Source organism: Lepus europaeus, chromosome 15 (genome assembly GCF_033115175.1).
Source record: "Lepus europaeus isolate LE1 chromosome 15, mLepTim1.pri, whole genome shotgun sequence".
Classification (NCBI taxonomy): domain Eukaryota; kingdom Metazoa; phylum Chordata; class Mammalia; order Lagomorpha; family Leporidae; genus Lepus; species Lepus europaeus.
The window spans coordinates 34,161,210-34,177,023 of record NC_084841.1 but is presented as its reverse complement, the minus strand read 5'-3'; the positions used below and the strand labels follow the sequence as shown (position 1 = coordinate 34,177,023).

General features: G+C 45.8%; 1 protein-coding gene across 1 annotated transcript in view; it reads left to right on the top strand.

The window, feature by feature from the left end:
- Nucleotides 1–2,263: 2,263 nt before the first annotated feature.
- The window catches only part of OXCT1 (3-oxoacid CoA-transferase 1), a 153,815-nt gene continuing 140,264 nt past the window's right edge, over nucleotides 2,264–15,814 (top strand). Inside the window, exons 1-3 of the mRNA XM_062212015.1 lie at nucleotides 2,264–2,414; nucleotides 10,802–10,910; nucleotides 12,378–12,468. Of these exons, the coding sequence (XP_062067999.1) occupies nucleotides 2,337–2,414; nucleotides 10,802–10,910; nucleotides 12,378–12,468 (278 nt within the window). The 5' untranslated portion in view covers nucleotides 2,264–2,336. The remainder of the gene's footprint in view (nucleotides 2,415–10,801; nucleotides 10,911–12,377; nucleotides 12,469–15,814) is intronic.

Sequence of the window (15,814 nt, the reverse complement as noted above, 5' to 3'; positions counted from 1 at the left end):
AGCCGCGGCGCCGGCCCCAACGCATTATATTTTATAATTAAAATGAGAGGCCTGTGCTGTGACCTAGTAGGCACCAGTGCCTGTCCTGAGTGTTCCACTTCCAATTCCAGCTCTCTGCTCATGGCCTGGCAAGGCAGCCATTTGGGGAGAGAACTAGCAGATGGAAGACCTTTCTCTCTGTCTCTCCCTCTCCTTGTCTGTAACTCTACCTCTCAAATAAATAAATAAAATCTTTAAAAAAACGAATTAAGATGAAAACTCTCAAGTGGAAAATAACGACTTAGTCTGAGAGTGTCTGCATTCATCTGATTAAAAAAGTGCCACGCGCACACATGTACATTCACATAATACAAAATAAACTTTTCTCATTTTTCTCATTGCCTATCTGGTATCAGACCTTTTCTTAAGGCTTTGGATTCAGTTTTCTCAATTTTAAAGCATATGGAAATTAAGTCTGTGAGATTCCACAAAGAAGTGTCCAGAATATATTTGTTACAAATTTCCTTTGAAGAAAGGAGGAACTATTCTTACTCGTTCAGAGTTCATATATTTAAAAGAAGTAGGATTTTACACACAGACCAATACTGAAGTGGCTTTTGTGGAACTAGATTGGGAAATCTGTCCACTAGAGCTTTTCTTGTAACTTGTTCAAATGGCAGGTTCTTACACATTTTTGGAGAAACATAAAAGGAAGTCCTAGCATCATCAAAAATTCAGGACAGTGTGTTTTGGCCGTACTGTAATGGAGCTGAGTTTTTCACCAGACTCAGACACACAGAATAGGAGACTTAATTATGTGTCTTCCTCAGCCAGGAGCAACAGGAGGAGACCAGCCAAGAGGAATGAGTCATATGACCATAGACAAAGTTGCCAGTGCTGTTTTTCCATTTCACGTGCCCTGTGGAAGGGAAAAAGTGGAAGGGCAGACTCCATTGGAATGCTAGCTTTTTCATTTTCCATACGTGGCAGCCCAACAGTTGCTGCATGCTGTATTAGAACTGGATATCAAACTTGAAAGCTAATACTTCCATTTCTTCTCAATTGAACTTAGCAAAATGTGTGGGAAAACTGAGCATTCTCGAGTTAATTTCTCCTATGTAGTTGAGTAGTCATATTTTATTTCCCCGTTGATTTTGCTTAAAATTATAATAGTCACCAGGAAAAAGAATTCAGAGTTAAAAGAAGATCAGGGCAAATGCTTTCATGGACAGACTTTCAACTGTTCATTGTCCTTTGCTTTGGTGTACTTTTACTTGCGAAGGAAACTAAAATCTCATTTAATTTTCTTGTATGTCTTGCTTTGGTTCAAAATTAACAGTCACATTCCCTGGGCTTGGTCAGTCTTTAATCAAATAAAATATTTACTGAGTTTCCACTTGATTTTACCCCTCTGGTAAGTGTATGGTTCTTAAGACCTCAGACTTGGCTCCTGTCCTCAAGGAGTTGGTCAAAAGGTGATGCTTGGAGAGGACCTAGGAGTTGCGCCAGACCAAAACACCACTGCTACTGGCATGCATTTAGTGTATCACCTAACGTTTATGGAGGCTGCATAACGGGGCCAGAGCTTTGCATGAGTGATCGCACATGAAGTTTATGACAGTCTAAGTATTATAATCGTCGTTTGCAGATGAGGCTTAGCAGAGTTAGGTAACTTGCCTAAAATCAGTCAGAGTGACACGTGCTTTTATGTTTGCGTCTGCGGAGTTGTCTCTGGGGCGGCTGCGACTCAGAGCCAGCAAGATGCTTGGATGATGGGTAGATGTCGCAGCCTTGTCCCTCTGCAGATCTGGCTGGTTGCACCTCACCACAGATCAGTGGCAGGGTGTCAGAACAAATGCAAGTTACACAGTTACCGCCAGGAGAACACATGCATCTCACCAGCTGGCCACACACTGACCTTGGATAGCCACAAGCTCCGCGGGGGACACTCCTGCACCCGCAGGTCCAGAGCGCTAGGCAAAGGCTCATCCCTGACCCAGGGGAAGAAGGGCATCCACGTCCTCTCAAGGCTGAAGAGCTGATCAAGGGGCCACAGCGGCCAGTGCACGCCAACACAGCTACTTCTAACGCTCTCAGACCCTGGGACTTCCCCGCGACCCCCGCGGGCTGCGCGGAGCCTCCCCTCCGGTCGGCGAGCCGGCTTCTCTAGGCGCCTGCCAGCGAGCCGTGGGCGGCCGGCGCGCCGCGCAGGAGGCCCCAGGGCGTCACCGACGCGCGGTCGAGCCTCCAGCCCGCCCCCAGCGCGCCTTCCCCTCGCTCCTTTTCCGTGACGCCGGGCCGGCCCCGGCAACAGACACTCTCACCCTCACTGGCGCGCTCCAGCCCGCCCCCCGAAGATGGCGGCTCTCAAACTCCTCTCCTTCGGGCCACGGCTCTGCGCCTCCGCCCGCGGCTCCGGGCGCGCCTGGGCCAAGGTAAAACGCGGCGAAGAGCAAGGCCACGCGCGGGAAGATCGCGAACGAATGCCGGCTCCGGTCTGGGGACTGGCCGCCGTGGCGTGCTGCGCCCGGCACGGGGATGAGCCGCCGCCCTTTGGGATGACAACCTTTTCCTCGTTCTACATCTTTGCCCGACGGGGCGAGAGGCGGCCAGGGGTGGGAGGGCGCCTGCCTGCCTGCGCCCGTGGCACGCGTCTGCGCCGCGCGGGCGGCGGCCGCCTGGGGAAAGGGCTCTGGCTGCTGTAACGGGGCGAAGAGGACGCCAGTTTAATGAATGGGAGAGGGTGAAGGCGGCGTAGGGTAGATGTGCACCCGGAAGGGTGCATCTCGCCGAAGCGGCGCCTCCGTGGAGGCCCAGACGCCTGGGCGGGCTGGCCAGGGCTCGGCGCGCGATCACTGCCAAGGGGGCGGCTGCTGGGCGCGGCGGCGGAGCAGTGCCGCTCCCATCCTCTCCTGCCCTATATGGCAGTGCCGCGCCGGGGCGGTGCGAGAGGGAACCCGGACTGGAGCGCTCGCCGGGCGTTTGGTTCGCCCAGCGGGGAAGCCGGCCCTGGCTCGCGCGCTGTCCACGGGTGTGGACGCCCCTCCTTCCAAGGCCTCTGGGATCCGGGTTGGGGGCTTTACGTGGAGAACCTCGTTCTGTGCTTTCTGCCACATCTCCACGAAGTGGTATGCCGAGGCATTCTCCGGATTGGAGTGCGTTCTTGGTCCATGTGCTTTGCCCTAGGCACCCTGGCGCCCTGTAAGCCCGCGGCGCTGGTGCAGCCCTGGGAGCCCAGTTCTGGTCCAGGAGGGTGGCTTTACCTCGGCCTCCTCAGTAAGCGCGGGAGCCTGTTCCTTAGAACAGAAAATGAAATGTGTGCCTCGGTAGCTTATTAAATTATAGTCCTGGGCTTGGTAGTGTGCTGCGGATCCGGAGAGCCGCCTGCCCGGTTGCTCCTCTGCGTCCAGTCTCAGAGTTGAGAACACAGAGGGGGCCAGGTGTTTTCTAGGGAATAACTCAGAACCGGGTCGTTTTACTTATAAATGCCGCGTAGGAAGCTTTTTGATAATTGCAGGTGGCTTGGGGGGTGGGGGGAGGTATAGGAGTAAAGTATTCCCAAGAGGAAACTTGACCTTCAGGCAGATTGCTTGCTGCTTAACTAAATCAAACCAGGACAAAGAGATACCCTTGAGCCAAGGTCGGTAACAATCCTCCTTTTGGCAGGTGCTGGTTAGCGAAATGTAATTTACTCACTGCCGGTCTCTCACCTTGAGTGTAATCATTAAACCATTTCCCAAGGCCAGCAGCCCTCTTAGAAGGATGAGCTGGAAATTAGGGGGTTCTGCTGTATGTCACTGGAAAGTTCCTATCAGAGTTCAAGCTTTCAGCTCTCGGGTTTGATTACCGTAGGTGGTGCTCCTGCTTCTCAGAGCTTGGCGGCAGCTCACACCACTTGGCTCCTTACTGCTTTATCTCTTAAACCCTCACTTGCTGCTTCTGTTGCACTGTAGCATAGATGCTTATCCGTCTCCCTCTGCTTTGGGACAAACATTTAGCACATTTAATATGTGGGGGAGAGAACACTGTAGGAAACCTTATGTAGTAACCGTGAGCGTTTTTCTGCTAAATGGATCCAACAGGTAAAATGAGATCGTTATTTTTGTGTTAACAATTTATGATAGGCACTCTCAGCACCTCTCCAACTTGGGCATGCATCAGAATGATTGGAGGCTCCATAAAACAAAAGGCTGTGCCTACCCCTGGAATTTCTAATAATGTAGACCCTGCGTGGGGCCCCACACTTTTTTGGAGTTGATGTTGCAGTTCTGAGCATCGCACCTGCAGAGCCAGCTGGCATGGATGGGAGTTAAAACAGACCATCTGGAGGTATCTTCTTTCCTCCATTATGACTTCAAGGAGGAGTGTTTAGTAAAAGGGGAAAGATTTATGTGATCAGAAGAGAAACCAGAGTATGGGGAGGAGTGTTTAGTAATACTTGCCTTTCACAATAAAAATTAAGTGGAGAAAAAGCTATGAAACTACCATTAACAGTTTACTGGCCTTCTTCCTGGGAGCCATGTATCTTTTCCCAAATTTCTTTCCGACTCAGGAAACTCCTGAGCTGCTGTTCTTCTCATACACCTTTCTGGTGAATTCACCTGTGTGTTAAACAGCACTTAAAGCTCTCTCAGAGCCCAAATGATCCAGCAATAAAGTGACTTTCCCATCTTTATTTTTTCTCATGACGGTTGATAGCACCAGCATCTACCCAGTGTGAAAGCTGGAGCTCTTGGAACCATCCTCTCCTCTTTTCTACACTTCGAACTGATCACCAAGTGTCATATGTGCACCTCTTTCCAAAATGTCCCTCAGTGCTGCCCATGGCATTCTATCTTGGTATAGCTCCCCAGTGAACTACTACAATTGTTTTTTTAATATTTTTTCAATGATTTTAATAAATCCTTGCTTATTTGTAAGTTTTATCATATCAGGAATTATGCCTGTGGCTTTTTAAAAATGTTATTATTTTAACTTTTTTTCCTCCATATTTGGCATAGTTAGCACAAAATAGATCTTTTTGACCTAGTGGGTGGAGGAAGGAAAGAATGAGTTCCCTTGCCATTTTCCTGGTGTAGGCTTTTCTATGAGTATTGTGATAGCTCTGTTGGAAAAACGGCTCCTTCATCATTGCAGGACGAAGTTGAAGCTCTGTAGTGTAGTCCTGAAACCCGTTTATAACCTACTGCAGTCTCTCTTCAGCCTGATCTTCATGAACCTCTCTCCATGAGATTGGATCCCACACATCCCTGACTATGGTCTTTTTCAAATCTCTGTGCCCTTTTTCCTGCAGTTCCCCTGTCTAGAATCCCCATCCTTATTAGTATTTTAGCTCATGGTAAACCCCTCAAGCTTTCTGATCTACCGGGCGTCCTTCATCTGTGTTTCTTTAGAGCACTGAGCTTCAGTGCGGGGATAGGGCATGCATATTTCCTCAAAAACAAGGCACAACATGGATGTAGAGAATTGCCTAAGGGCAGTAACTATGTGAGCTCCTTCACATTTATGCATGTCACAAGTACCTAATTGGCAATGTTTCGTTGAGTGTTTTTTTTAAAGATTTATTTATTTATTTGAAATGCAAAGTTGGTGGGGGGGGGGAGAGAGAGAGAGAGAGATCGTCCATCTGCTGGTTCACTCCCCAAACAACCTCAATGGCTGCCAAACTGAAACCAGGAGCTTCTTCTGAGTCTCCCAAGTGGGTGCAGGGGCCCAAGGACTTGGGCCATCCTCTGCTGCTTTCCCAGGCGCATTAGCAGAGAGCTGCATGGGAAGTGGGGCAGTCAGGACATGAACCAGTGCCTGTATGGGATGCTGGCATTGCAGTGAAGATTTTACCTGCTAAGCCTCTGCGTGAGCCCCTCAGTGTTTTTTGCAAGGTAAACATCCCACTTTTGGTCGACATTGGTGTACTGCTGGAGAGCTGAAGTTTTTCAACACACATGATCTCTTCTTGGCAATGATGCCGTATTACTTGGAGGTCTGTAAGTATCTATCTCCTAACATAATTCTCTTCTCCTCTGTCCATATGACTTCTCCCCACTTCTGTTTATCAGACATTGATACTGAAGTGGTCGGTGTCTGTCTGTTAAGGGCTGGCTAACTGTGCTTTGCTCTACAAGTTTGGTCCTCAGTGTGGCAATATTGAAAGATGTTGAAATCTTTTCTAGTCTTACCTTAATTAAAGATGATTAGGTCATTGGAAGTCCTGCTCTTGGAAGCAATTACTTTCATTGCAGGATCTGGATTAGTTCTTGGGGTGTGGGTTGTGAGCTTGTCCCCTGGATGGCTCTTGGCTTCCTGTCTCACCATATGATTGCTTCTGCATATTGCTGGTTCTCTTTCTGCTTGCCTCTCATATCATGATATGGTCCTGGAGGCCCTCCCCTGAGGCCAGGCAGGTGGAGCTGCCTAGGGAATGGTTCATGGACTTTCAACCTCACAAACTGTAAGTTAAGTAAACCTCTTTTCTTTATAAGGTATTCAGCGTCAGGTATTTTGTTACAGCAACAGAGATTGGACCAGTACATAACCTTTCTGTGTCATGATTTATTTAAGTCTAAGGTGACAAGGTAAATATACAATTATGTATCTTTAAGATATATTTAAAAACATAAAAGCACTGTGCTCTGTGGGTTTTCACTGAAAGATCTCTAAAAAGAAGTGCATTGTCAGTACAGCAGTGTTGAATGGCAGAAAAAAGACAAAGTCAGGTGAGAGAAGAAATGATGGACAGAGATTCTGGATTAGGCAAGTATGAGATACAATTTAAGTTTGGCAGTGGAATAGCACTTCAGAGATTAAGAATTTGAAGAGGATAGCCAAGGGTGAAGGTAGAAAGCATTTCAAAAAGGAGAAATAGGGGCTGGAGTTATTGGCACAGTGGATTGAGCTGCCACCTGCTGTGCCAGCATCCCATGTAGGTGCTGGTTCGAATCCTGGCTACTCCTCGTCTTGCGCCATGCTAATGTGCCCTGTAAAGCAGAGGAAGATCGCCCAAATCCCTGGACCCCTGCAACCCATGTGGAACACCCAGAAGAAGTTCCTAGTTGTGGCCATTTGGGGTGTGAACCAGTGGATGGAAGAGCTGTTTCTCTCTGTCTCTTCTTTTAACTCTGCCTTTCAAATAAATGAATCTTGAGAGAGAGAGAGAGAGAGAGAGAGAGAGAGAGAAAGTGGAAAAAGTTTTGCCCTGCAAGAACTTTGATTATTTCAGTCATTATTACTTCCTTTCCCCAACTGTAAGAGCAGAGACTAGTAGCCGCAATAAAATTGAATTCGGTAGGTAGGAGAGTGGAAACACAAAATGAAATAGTTTTTGTGAATATAAAGAAAGACCTGAGTGAGAGGGAAATAGTCTGCACGATAGATGTCAAAGCTGTACATTTCATTATTCTTCATTCTTTTATGATATCTTTGCAAACATGAAGGCTAGTTATGTATTTTGGTAGCAGCTGATGCCTGGGTCTTTTTACATCATTGTGCTAGTATGTAAAATAATTTTTTAAAAAAGATTTATTTATTTATTTATTTATCTGAAAGGCAGAGTTACAAAGAGAGAGAGACAGAGAGAGAGAGAGACAGAAAGAGTGAGAGAGAGAGCTTCCATCTCTGGTTCACTTCCCAGTGGCCTCAATGGCTGGAGCTGGGCTGATTTGAAGCCAGGAGCCAGGAGCTTCTCCTGGGTTTCCCATGTAGGTGCAGGGGCCCAAGCTCTTGGGCTGTCTTCCACTGCTTTTCCAGATGCATTAGCAGGGAGCTGGATCAGAAATGGAGCAGCCGGGACTCGAACTGGCTCCCATATGGGATGCCAGAGCCATAGGCAGCAACTTGCCTACTACACCACAGTGCCAGACTCTGTAAAATAATTTTAAATGTTTATTTATTTTCATTTTTGTTCAGAATGACAAACAGATAGATTTCCCATTCACTGATTCACTCTCCAAATGCCTGCAACACTGGGGATTGGGCCAGGCCAGCACCAGGAACTACAGGTCTCCCATGTGGGTGCCAGGGATCCAAGCACTTGACTTGTCTGCCATCTCCCAGGGAGTGCATTAACAGGAAGCTGGATTGGAAGCAGAGGTGGGAATGGAACCCTGGCTCTCTAATGTGGGATGCAGGTGTTCCCAGTGGCAGCTCACCTGCTATTCCACAGTGCCTGCCCCAGTATTGAAAAGATATTCAGGGGCCGGCGCTGTGGCACAGCAGATTAAAGCCCTGGCCTGAAGCGCCGGCATCCCATGTGGGCGCCGGTTCTAGTCCTGGCTGCCCCTCTTCCAATCCAGCTCTCTGCTATGGCCTGGGATAGCAGTAGAAGATGGCCCAAGTCCTTGGGCCCCTGCACCCACATGGGAGACCTGGAGGAAGCTCCTGGCTCCTGGCTTCGGATTGGCACAGCTCTGGCCATTGCAGCCATCTTGTGGAGTGAACCAGCAGATGGAAGACCTCTCTCTCTTTCTCTTCCTCTCTCTGTGACTTTCTCTTTCAAATAAATAAAATAAATCTTTTTTTTTTTTTTGACAGGCAGAGTGGACAGTGAGAGAGAGAGAGACAGACAAAGTTCTTTCTTTTCCGTTGGTTCACCCCCCAATGGCAGCTGCGGCTGGCGCGCTGCGCTGATCCGCAGCCAGGAGTCAAGTGCTTCCTCTTGGTCTCCCAATCAGGTGCAGGGCCCAAGGACCTGGGCCATCCTCCACTGCCTTCCCGGGCCACAGCAGAGAGCTGGACAGGAAGAGGAGAGACAGGGACTAGAACCTGGTGTGCCAGCGCCGCAGGCAGAGGATTAGCCTATTGAGCTGCGGCGCCAGCCAAATGAAATAAATCTTAAAAAAAAAAAAAAAAAAAAAAAAGAAAAGATTCCGAAGTAGAGGTCAGTTTAAGAGCACCTGAAAGATTCCCTGGAAATCCAGGTATCTAAGGGAAAAAAGTGGATTTCATCAGACACACTTTTTCCCAGCTGCCTATTACTAGAAAGTGTTGGTGATGCACTGATATTCCCTGCCTCTTACAGAGTGTGGGCCAAGAATGTGGGCAGCGAGGAAGCTGGCTAAGAGAGCAAACCCAGTGGTTCCTCTGAGGCTCTTGGGCCTTGGAGATCCTTCGTGGCAGAGCTGTCCTCAGACATCCTGCTGGTTCTTAGCCGCATTGCTGGCATGCGTGCTGCTAGCTTTCCTAGTGCTCTTGACCTGTAAGATGAGTTGGTTGGATTAGGTTTCTGTGTGTTTTTCTAGGGCATATCCTCAACTTTATTTTATGAGTCTTCTGTTTGTTTATTCTGGGTGTCATACTTTTAGTTTCCAGGATTAAATATCTATTTGTGTGTGTTTAAAGCAAGCAGATGAATCCTTGTTACTTGAGGAAAACGAGGAGAGCTCTTTGTGGCTCATGCCCTTGCTTTTCTCTCTCTGCCCACATTTATTTCCTAAGGTTTGGGCGGTGTGCTTATTTATATCAGCCTCTTCACTGACCTCGGCCACGGTTGAAATTTAAGGGGACAGAAGTCATTTATGTTATCTCTTCCTTTGCAACTACTATATGACAGGGTTTATGAAAGAAATTTTAGAGACAGCAAAGAGAGGTGGAGACCCATTATGCCATTACCTTGACCAAGTCCTGTTATGTCTGTCTGACAGACTGTCTGAGGCAGAGGGTGTGAACTTTCAATGGGGCTCATTAAGGTGGCATATATCAGGATTCAGATGTCATTCTCTCCTGCTCTTTCTAGATTGATTATAGAATGAGAATGAAGGACAGGCAAAGTTGAGTAGGAGTGTTTGATTGCCATGGAATCTGCTTTCTTGCTTTCTCTTGTCTGCATTGTGGATGAAGTATAAAAAGGAAAATAGTTTACAACTGATAGCTCACGGACACTCACTAGGTGATTGATGAGACCAAAGTGTACTCTGTGGAAGGCTAACCATGTCTTCTTCGCAGACAGTAGTTTGCTGCTTTTAGCCTCTTAGGGAGATACATTGTTTTGTGTACTGTTCTTTACTTTTCTCTTTGGAGAGCTTTCTCTAAGATTGGCTTATGGGCCCAACTGTGCAGATGCTTGTAGTGTCAATCACACTGCGTTTAATTACCTGGAGAGCAGCCAGCCGTCATATCTGAATACTAACTATGTTGGCGTAAATAGTGGGGAACTCAGCACAAAGTAAGATCTCAGTAAATACTTGTTTATTGAGTGGAAGATTAGGTTACTGTCAAAAATTAATGCTCAACTGGGACTGTTACTATGAATTTGAATTTGGGTGGCCAAGAATGACACAATTAGAGTTATCCCTTCTGTAACAGGAAACGTTGATTACAAGAGGATTATGGTGATAACCTATGGGTGGAACATGCCCATCCTACTTCTGTGAATGAACCAATTGAAGCTCAGCTCTTTTGAAGTTGTGCTAATGCCATAGATACAAAGACTAAAATGGGGGTTACCAAAGGCTGGGTCATAGGGCATTTGGGGAGATGGTGGTCAAAGGAAGGAATAAACTCAAGAGCTCTGTTGTGCATCATGGTGACTGCAGTTACTGACAAGATAATGAATACTTGAAAACTGCTAAGAGTAGATTTTAAATGTTCTCATCATAAAGCAATAGTAAGTGTGGTAATATATATGTTAAATAGCTTGATCTAGGCATTCCACAATGTACACCTATATCAAAGCATCATATTGTTTACCATAAATATATGCAATTTTTGTCAAGACAAAATCTGAAGAAGGCAACAGTAGTGAAATGATCATTGTATCTATAGAAACAGAATAAGTGACTATATATCCAAAGACCGTTCACTTAAAAGTAATTTTTGATGTTTTGGTCAGGGATCTGCTTGCTGCTTTTCCACCAGTAGTCATCGCCAGACAAAATTTTATGCAGACCCAGTAGAAGCTGTAAAAGACATCCCTAATGGTGCAACGGTTCTGGTTGGTGGTAAGTAGTAATACGGTTTTCAGTTTTATGGTGATACACGCATGTTTGTAGGGTAGCAGGGAAAACAGTGACAAAGCTCAAGAGATGATAAGTGTCAATTATTTTATTTAGTTTTTGCTTATTTTATTTTTAGTTATTTGTTACACACTGTTATTTTATTGCAGCATCTTGTTTCTGGGAGTTTAGCAAAGTTTAATACTTAGAATTTATTTTACCTTTTTTTTTCTGTTTCTCATTCCTATTATTTTGAAAAGCTGAAGTTTCAGAGTGGTGATGTCTTATCATTAGCTTTGAAAAATCCTGAGATCCTTGAGAATCCTGTTTAACTTCAAATAGTTGTGTTGATCTCATCAGCTTACACCCAATCATTTCTTCTATTATCCCTTATTTTCTGTGATACAGAGCACATACATATTTATCTGTTGTCAAATACCCACATTCTGTTGCTTCTTTCCATTGGGACTGTCTGTTAGAACTATTGCTTTATACCCATTAGAGCTGCTATCCGGAGCATGTGTTCAGCCTAGCAGTGAAGATGGCTGAGTCCCACATCAGCTTTCCTGGGTTTGAGTCCCAGCCTGGGCTCCTGGCTCCAGCTTGCTGTCAATACAGGCTCTGGGAGGTAGTGGTGATGTCTCAGATAATTTTGATCTTTTAGAACTGAATGGCATTCCTGGATCCTGGCTCCAGCCCTGGTCCAGCCCATCCCTAGCTATTGTGGGCATTACAGAACTGAACCAGTGGACAGGAACTATTTGTGTCTATCTCTTTTGCTCTACCTGTTTCTCTCAAACAAAACAAAACAAAAGAAATAACAACAACAACAAAAAAACCTTAACAAGCAAACAACAACTTTCCCCCACCCTCCAAAGCCTACCCTCCAAAACCAAAAAAATACACAAAACTACAGCTTGATGCCTGATTCCTATAACAGAATCAAGACATATTTTTAGGTTCACTCTTTATTTGTCCATTCATTCATTCAACTTATGAATCAATGACTGTCCATTTAAAATCTAATAGTGTTTGAAGGATTGTGGAAAATAATAAGAAATGAAGATATTAGCCCAGGCTTCCAATTCTGCAAAATCTACTTAGTAAATTTCAAAGCAAACATATTTGAAATCAGAATAACTTACAAGTATTGGATTGTAAAGAGAGTCCGTATCAGATATGTAGTTAAGTGGAAGGTGTATAGTGTGTAGCCATGTCAACTGGATGCATTTGACTTTATACTTAGCATTCAAAGACCTGATGGTGCTATCTGGTGCTATGTAAGGCTGCAAAAGATTTGGACCCAGCTATTTGGCCATTTACCGAGTTGCTGAGATAAATATCTATTTTTGCCTAGTAGAGCTAATACTATGCTTTGTGTTTTTTCCTTTCCTACTAAAAAGAATACACATATATTTCCCTGAAAGAGCATTACCCTCTTCACACATTGCTTACTTCTTGGGCTTGTTACAGGTTTTGGGCTATGTGGAATTCCAGAGAATCTTATAGGAGCTTTACTGAAGACTGGAGTCAAAGGATTAACTGCAGTCAGCAATAACGCAGGGTAAGTGCGCATCTTCAATCAACTGCCTTGAAAGAAATGCAGTTCTTGATAATATTTACAAGAGTTTAGCAACCCAGTGAAGAGTTCCCCTACTTATGAATAATGTGTCCATGCATCCAAAGATAGTGTTTGACAAGGTCAAGAGTGGAGGTTACATTTACTTAAATATTTTTGGTACCATCATTCATAACTATAAGTAGATTTGCTTTATCTCATATAAAGTTATAAATTCAGACCTTTTATGTTAATCTGATATACTTTTATTTTTCTGTTTAAAATTATTGTTAAAGTTAGAATGTATCTTTTCAAATTGAATCTTGCATTTCTTTTTTTTTTTTGGCCAGGCAGAGTGGACAGTGAGAGAGAGAGAGAGAGAGACAGAGAGAAAGGTCTTCCTTTGCCGTTGGTTCACCCTCTAATGGCCACTGCGGCTGGCACGCTGCAGCCGGCGCACCGCGCTGATCCAAAGCCAGGAGCCAGGTGCTTCTCCTGGTCTCCCATGGGGTGCAGGGCCCAAGCACCTGGGCCATCCTCCACTGCACTCCTGGGCCACAGCAGAGAGCTGGCCTGGAAGAGGGGCAACCGGACAGAATCCAGTGCCCCGACTGGGACTAGAACCCGGTGTGCCGGCACCGCAGGCGGAGGATTAGCCTATTGAGCCACAGCACCAGCCGAATCTTGCATTTTTAAAATTTAAAAATGTTCCTGGCCGGCGCCGCGGCTCACTAGGCTAATCCTCCGCCTTGCGGCACCGGCACACCGGGTTCTAGTCCCGGTCGGGGCACCGATCCTGTCCCGGTTGCCCCTCTTCCAGGCCAGCTCTCTGCTGTGGCCAGGGAGTGCAGTGGAGGATGGCCCAAGTACTTGGGCCCTGCACCCCATGGGAGACCAGGAGAAGCACCTGGCTCCTGCCATCGGATCAGCGCGGTGCGCCGGCCGCAGCACGCTACCGCGGCGGCCATTGGAGGGTGAACCAACGGCAAAAGGAAGACCTTTCTGTCTGTCTCTCTCTCACTGTCCACTCTGCCTGTCAAAAAAAAAAAAAAGTTCCTTTGTTATTATAGATCATTGTTTATAATGCAAGATGGACATCAACTTGAAACTTGTTTTTTATTTTTGGTTATGCCATTACATGAGCTGATATATAACGGAATACCATTAGTCATTAACATTTTGCTGCCCCTGATGGAAGGCAGAGGTTATACAGTCAGTACTTAAGACAACAGGTTTGCATATCAAAATGGTCAGCAATGAGCCATTCTTTTAATAATGGCATCCACCTTAATGTACATTTAGCTACACTGGAAAAATGGTTTGTGTACAAAATGCTATGTCTGCTGTCTTTAAACAATGAAAGAAAGACTTTAAAGACCTTAAGAATTAAAAAAAATAGGCTGGCATTGTGGTGCAGTGGGTTAGTTAAACTGCCGCCTGTAACGCCGGCATCCCATGTGAAAGTTGGTTCAAGTAGCTCCTACACTATTTCCAATCCAGTTCCCTGCTAATGCACTTGGGAAACCAGGGGAAGATGATATAAGTGCTTTGGCCCCTGACACCCATGTGGGAGATCTGGTTGGAATTCCGGGTTCTTGGCTTCAGCCTAGCCTAACCCTGGCTGTTTTGGACATTTGGGGAGTGAACCAGCAGATGGAAGAGTTCTTTCTCTCTCTCTCCTCTTTCTCTCTTATTCTCTCTAACTGTGTGCCTTTCTGTGGTGGAATGAGAAGGCCATGCCAAGATGGTCGCTGGCAACAGAAACTGCCTGGCAACAGGTTGTGATTGGACGGTTTCGGAAACCACATGACAATGGAGCCTGCCTGGCAACAGGCTGTGATTGGATGGCTTTGGAAACTGCCTGGCAACAGCGTGTGATTGGTTAGGGCATAGACTGCCCCTTGACCAGATTGGCTGCCTTGGCTATATAAGCTGCTGTAGCAACTGAAATAAATGAGTCTACAGGCTGCTCGCCTCTGGCCTCCTTTCACCTGACTCCTGGGGTCTGTGTGGTGACTCTGTGCCTCTTGCCCCTACCAAGCTCCTCCTCTCAGAATGAATCCACAGCAGCACCTTTCAAGTAAAATAGATCTTTAAAAAAAACGAATTAAGAAACACAAAACCAAATTGGCAGTTCAGCTTATTACTATAAATACAACTTGGAGTAAATAACGTAGATTAATTGGGAAACAAAACTCATACCACATTTGAGCTCACTTTTCCCTTTTGGAGTTGTTGGTATTATTTCCATCCGGAAGCCTTTCTTTCCTCTTCCCTGCCTATCTGCATCCTTCCCATCTTCAGGATTCACTTAAGTTACTCATCCTTAAAGGAGCCTTATTCAATTATAGAACTTCTATCATCGTCATTGATCTTGTCCCTTTCTGAATTCCTTTAGAGACTTTTTTTTTGTTTCATTTTTTTTTTTTTTTGGACAGGCAGAGTTAGAAAGAGAGACAGAGAGAAAGGTCTTGCTTCTGTTGGTTCACCCCCCAAATTGGCAGCTACAGTCAGCGCGCTGCACTGATCTGAAGCCAGGAGCCAGGTGCCTCTCCCTGGTCTCCCATGCGAGTGCAGGGGCCCAAGCACTTGGGCCATCCTCCACTGCACTCCCAGGTCACAGCAGAGAGCTGGACTAGAAGAGGAGCAACCAGGACAGAATCCGGTGCCCCGACCAGGACTAAAACCCGGAGTGCCGGCGCCACAGTTGGAGGATTAGCCTAGTGAGCCGTGGCGCCGGCCCCTTTAGAGACTTCTAACCTTTCATTTTATCCTGAATTGTATTCATTCTCTTTGATACATATTACATATTAGTGCTGTTACTTATAGTGATTTCATATTTCCTATCATGCTTAGCCTGTGTGTCTGAGTCAGTATGTTGGAGTTGGATGGGATTGTAGAGATCATTTGTTCCAGTTTCCCATTTATCAGAGGAAATTTGTCTTTATAAATAGAAAAGTAACTTGTTCATGATTATGTGATATTTCTTAAACACATTTCATGCCCTTTGCTCTTTTTATTTATTGTAAGTACGTTTTTAAAAAGATTTATTCATTTGAAAGAAATAGAGATACACACACATGGAGACAGACCTTACATTTGCTGTTCACTCCTCAGATGGCTGCAATGGCCAGGGCTATGCCAGGCTGAAGCCAGGAGCTCCATTTTGGTCTCCCACATGAGTGTAGGGGCCCAAACACTTTGGTCATCCTCTGTTGCTTTTTGGCCATCAGCAGGGGCTGGATTGAAAATGGAGCAGCTTGGACATGAATTGGTGCATGGATGGGATGCCGGCATCACAAACATCGCCTTTACCTGCTATGCTACCATGCTGGCCCACTTTTTTTTTTTT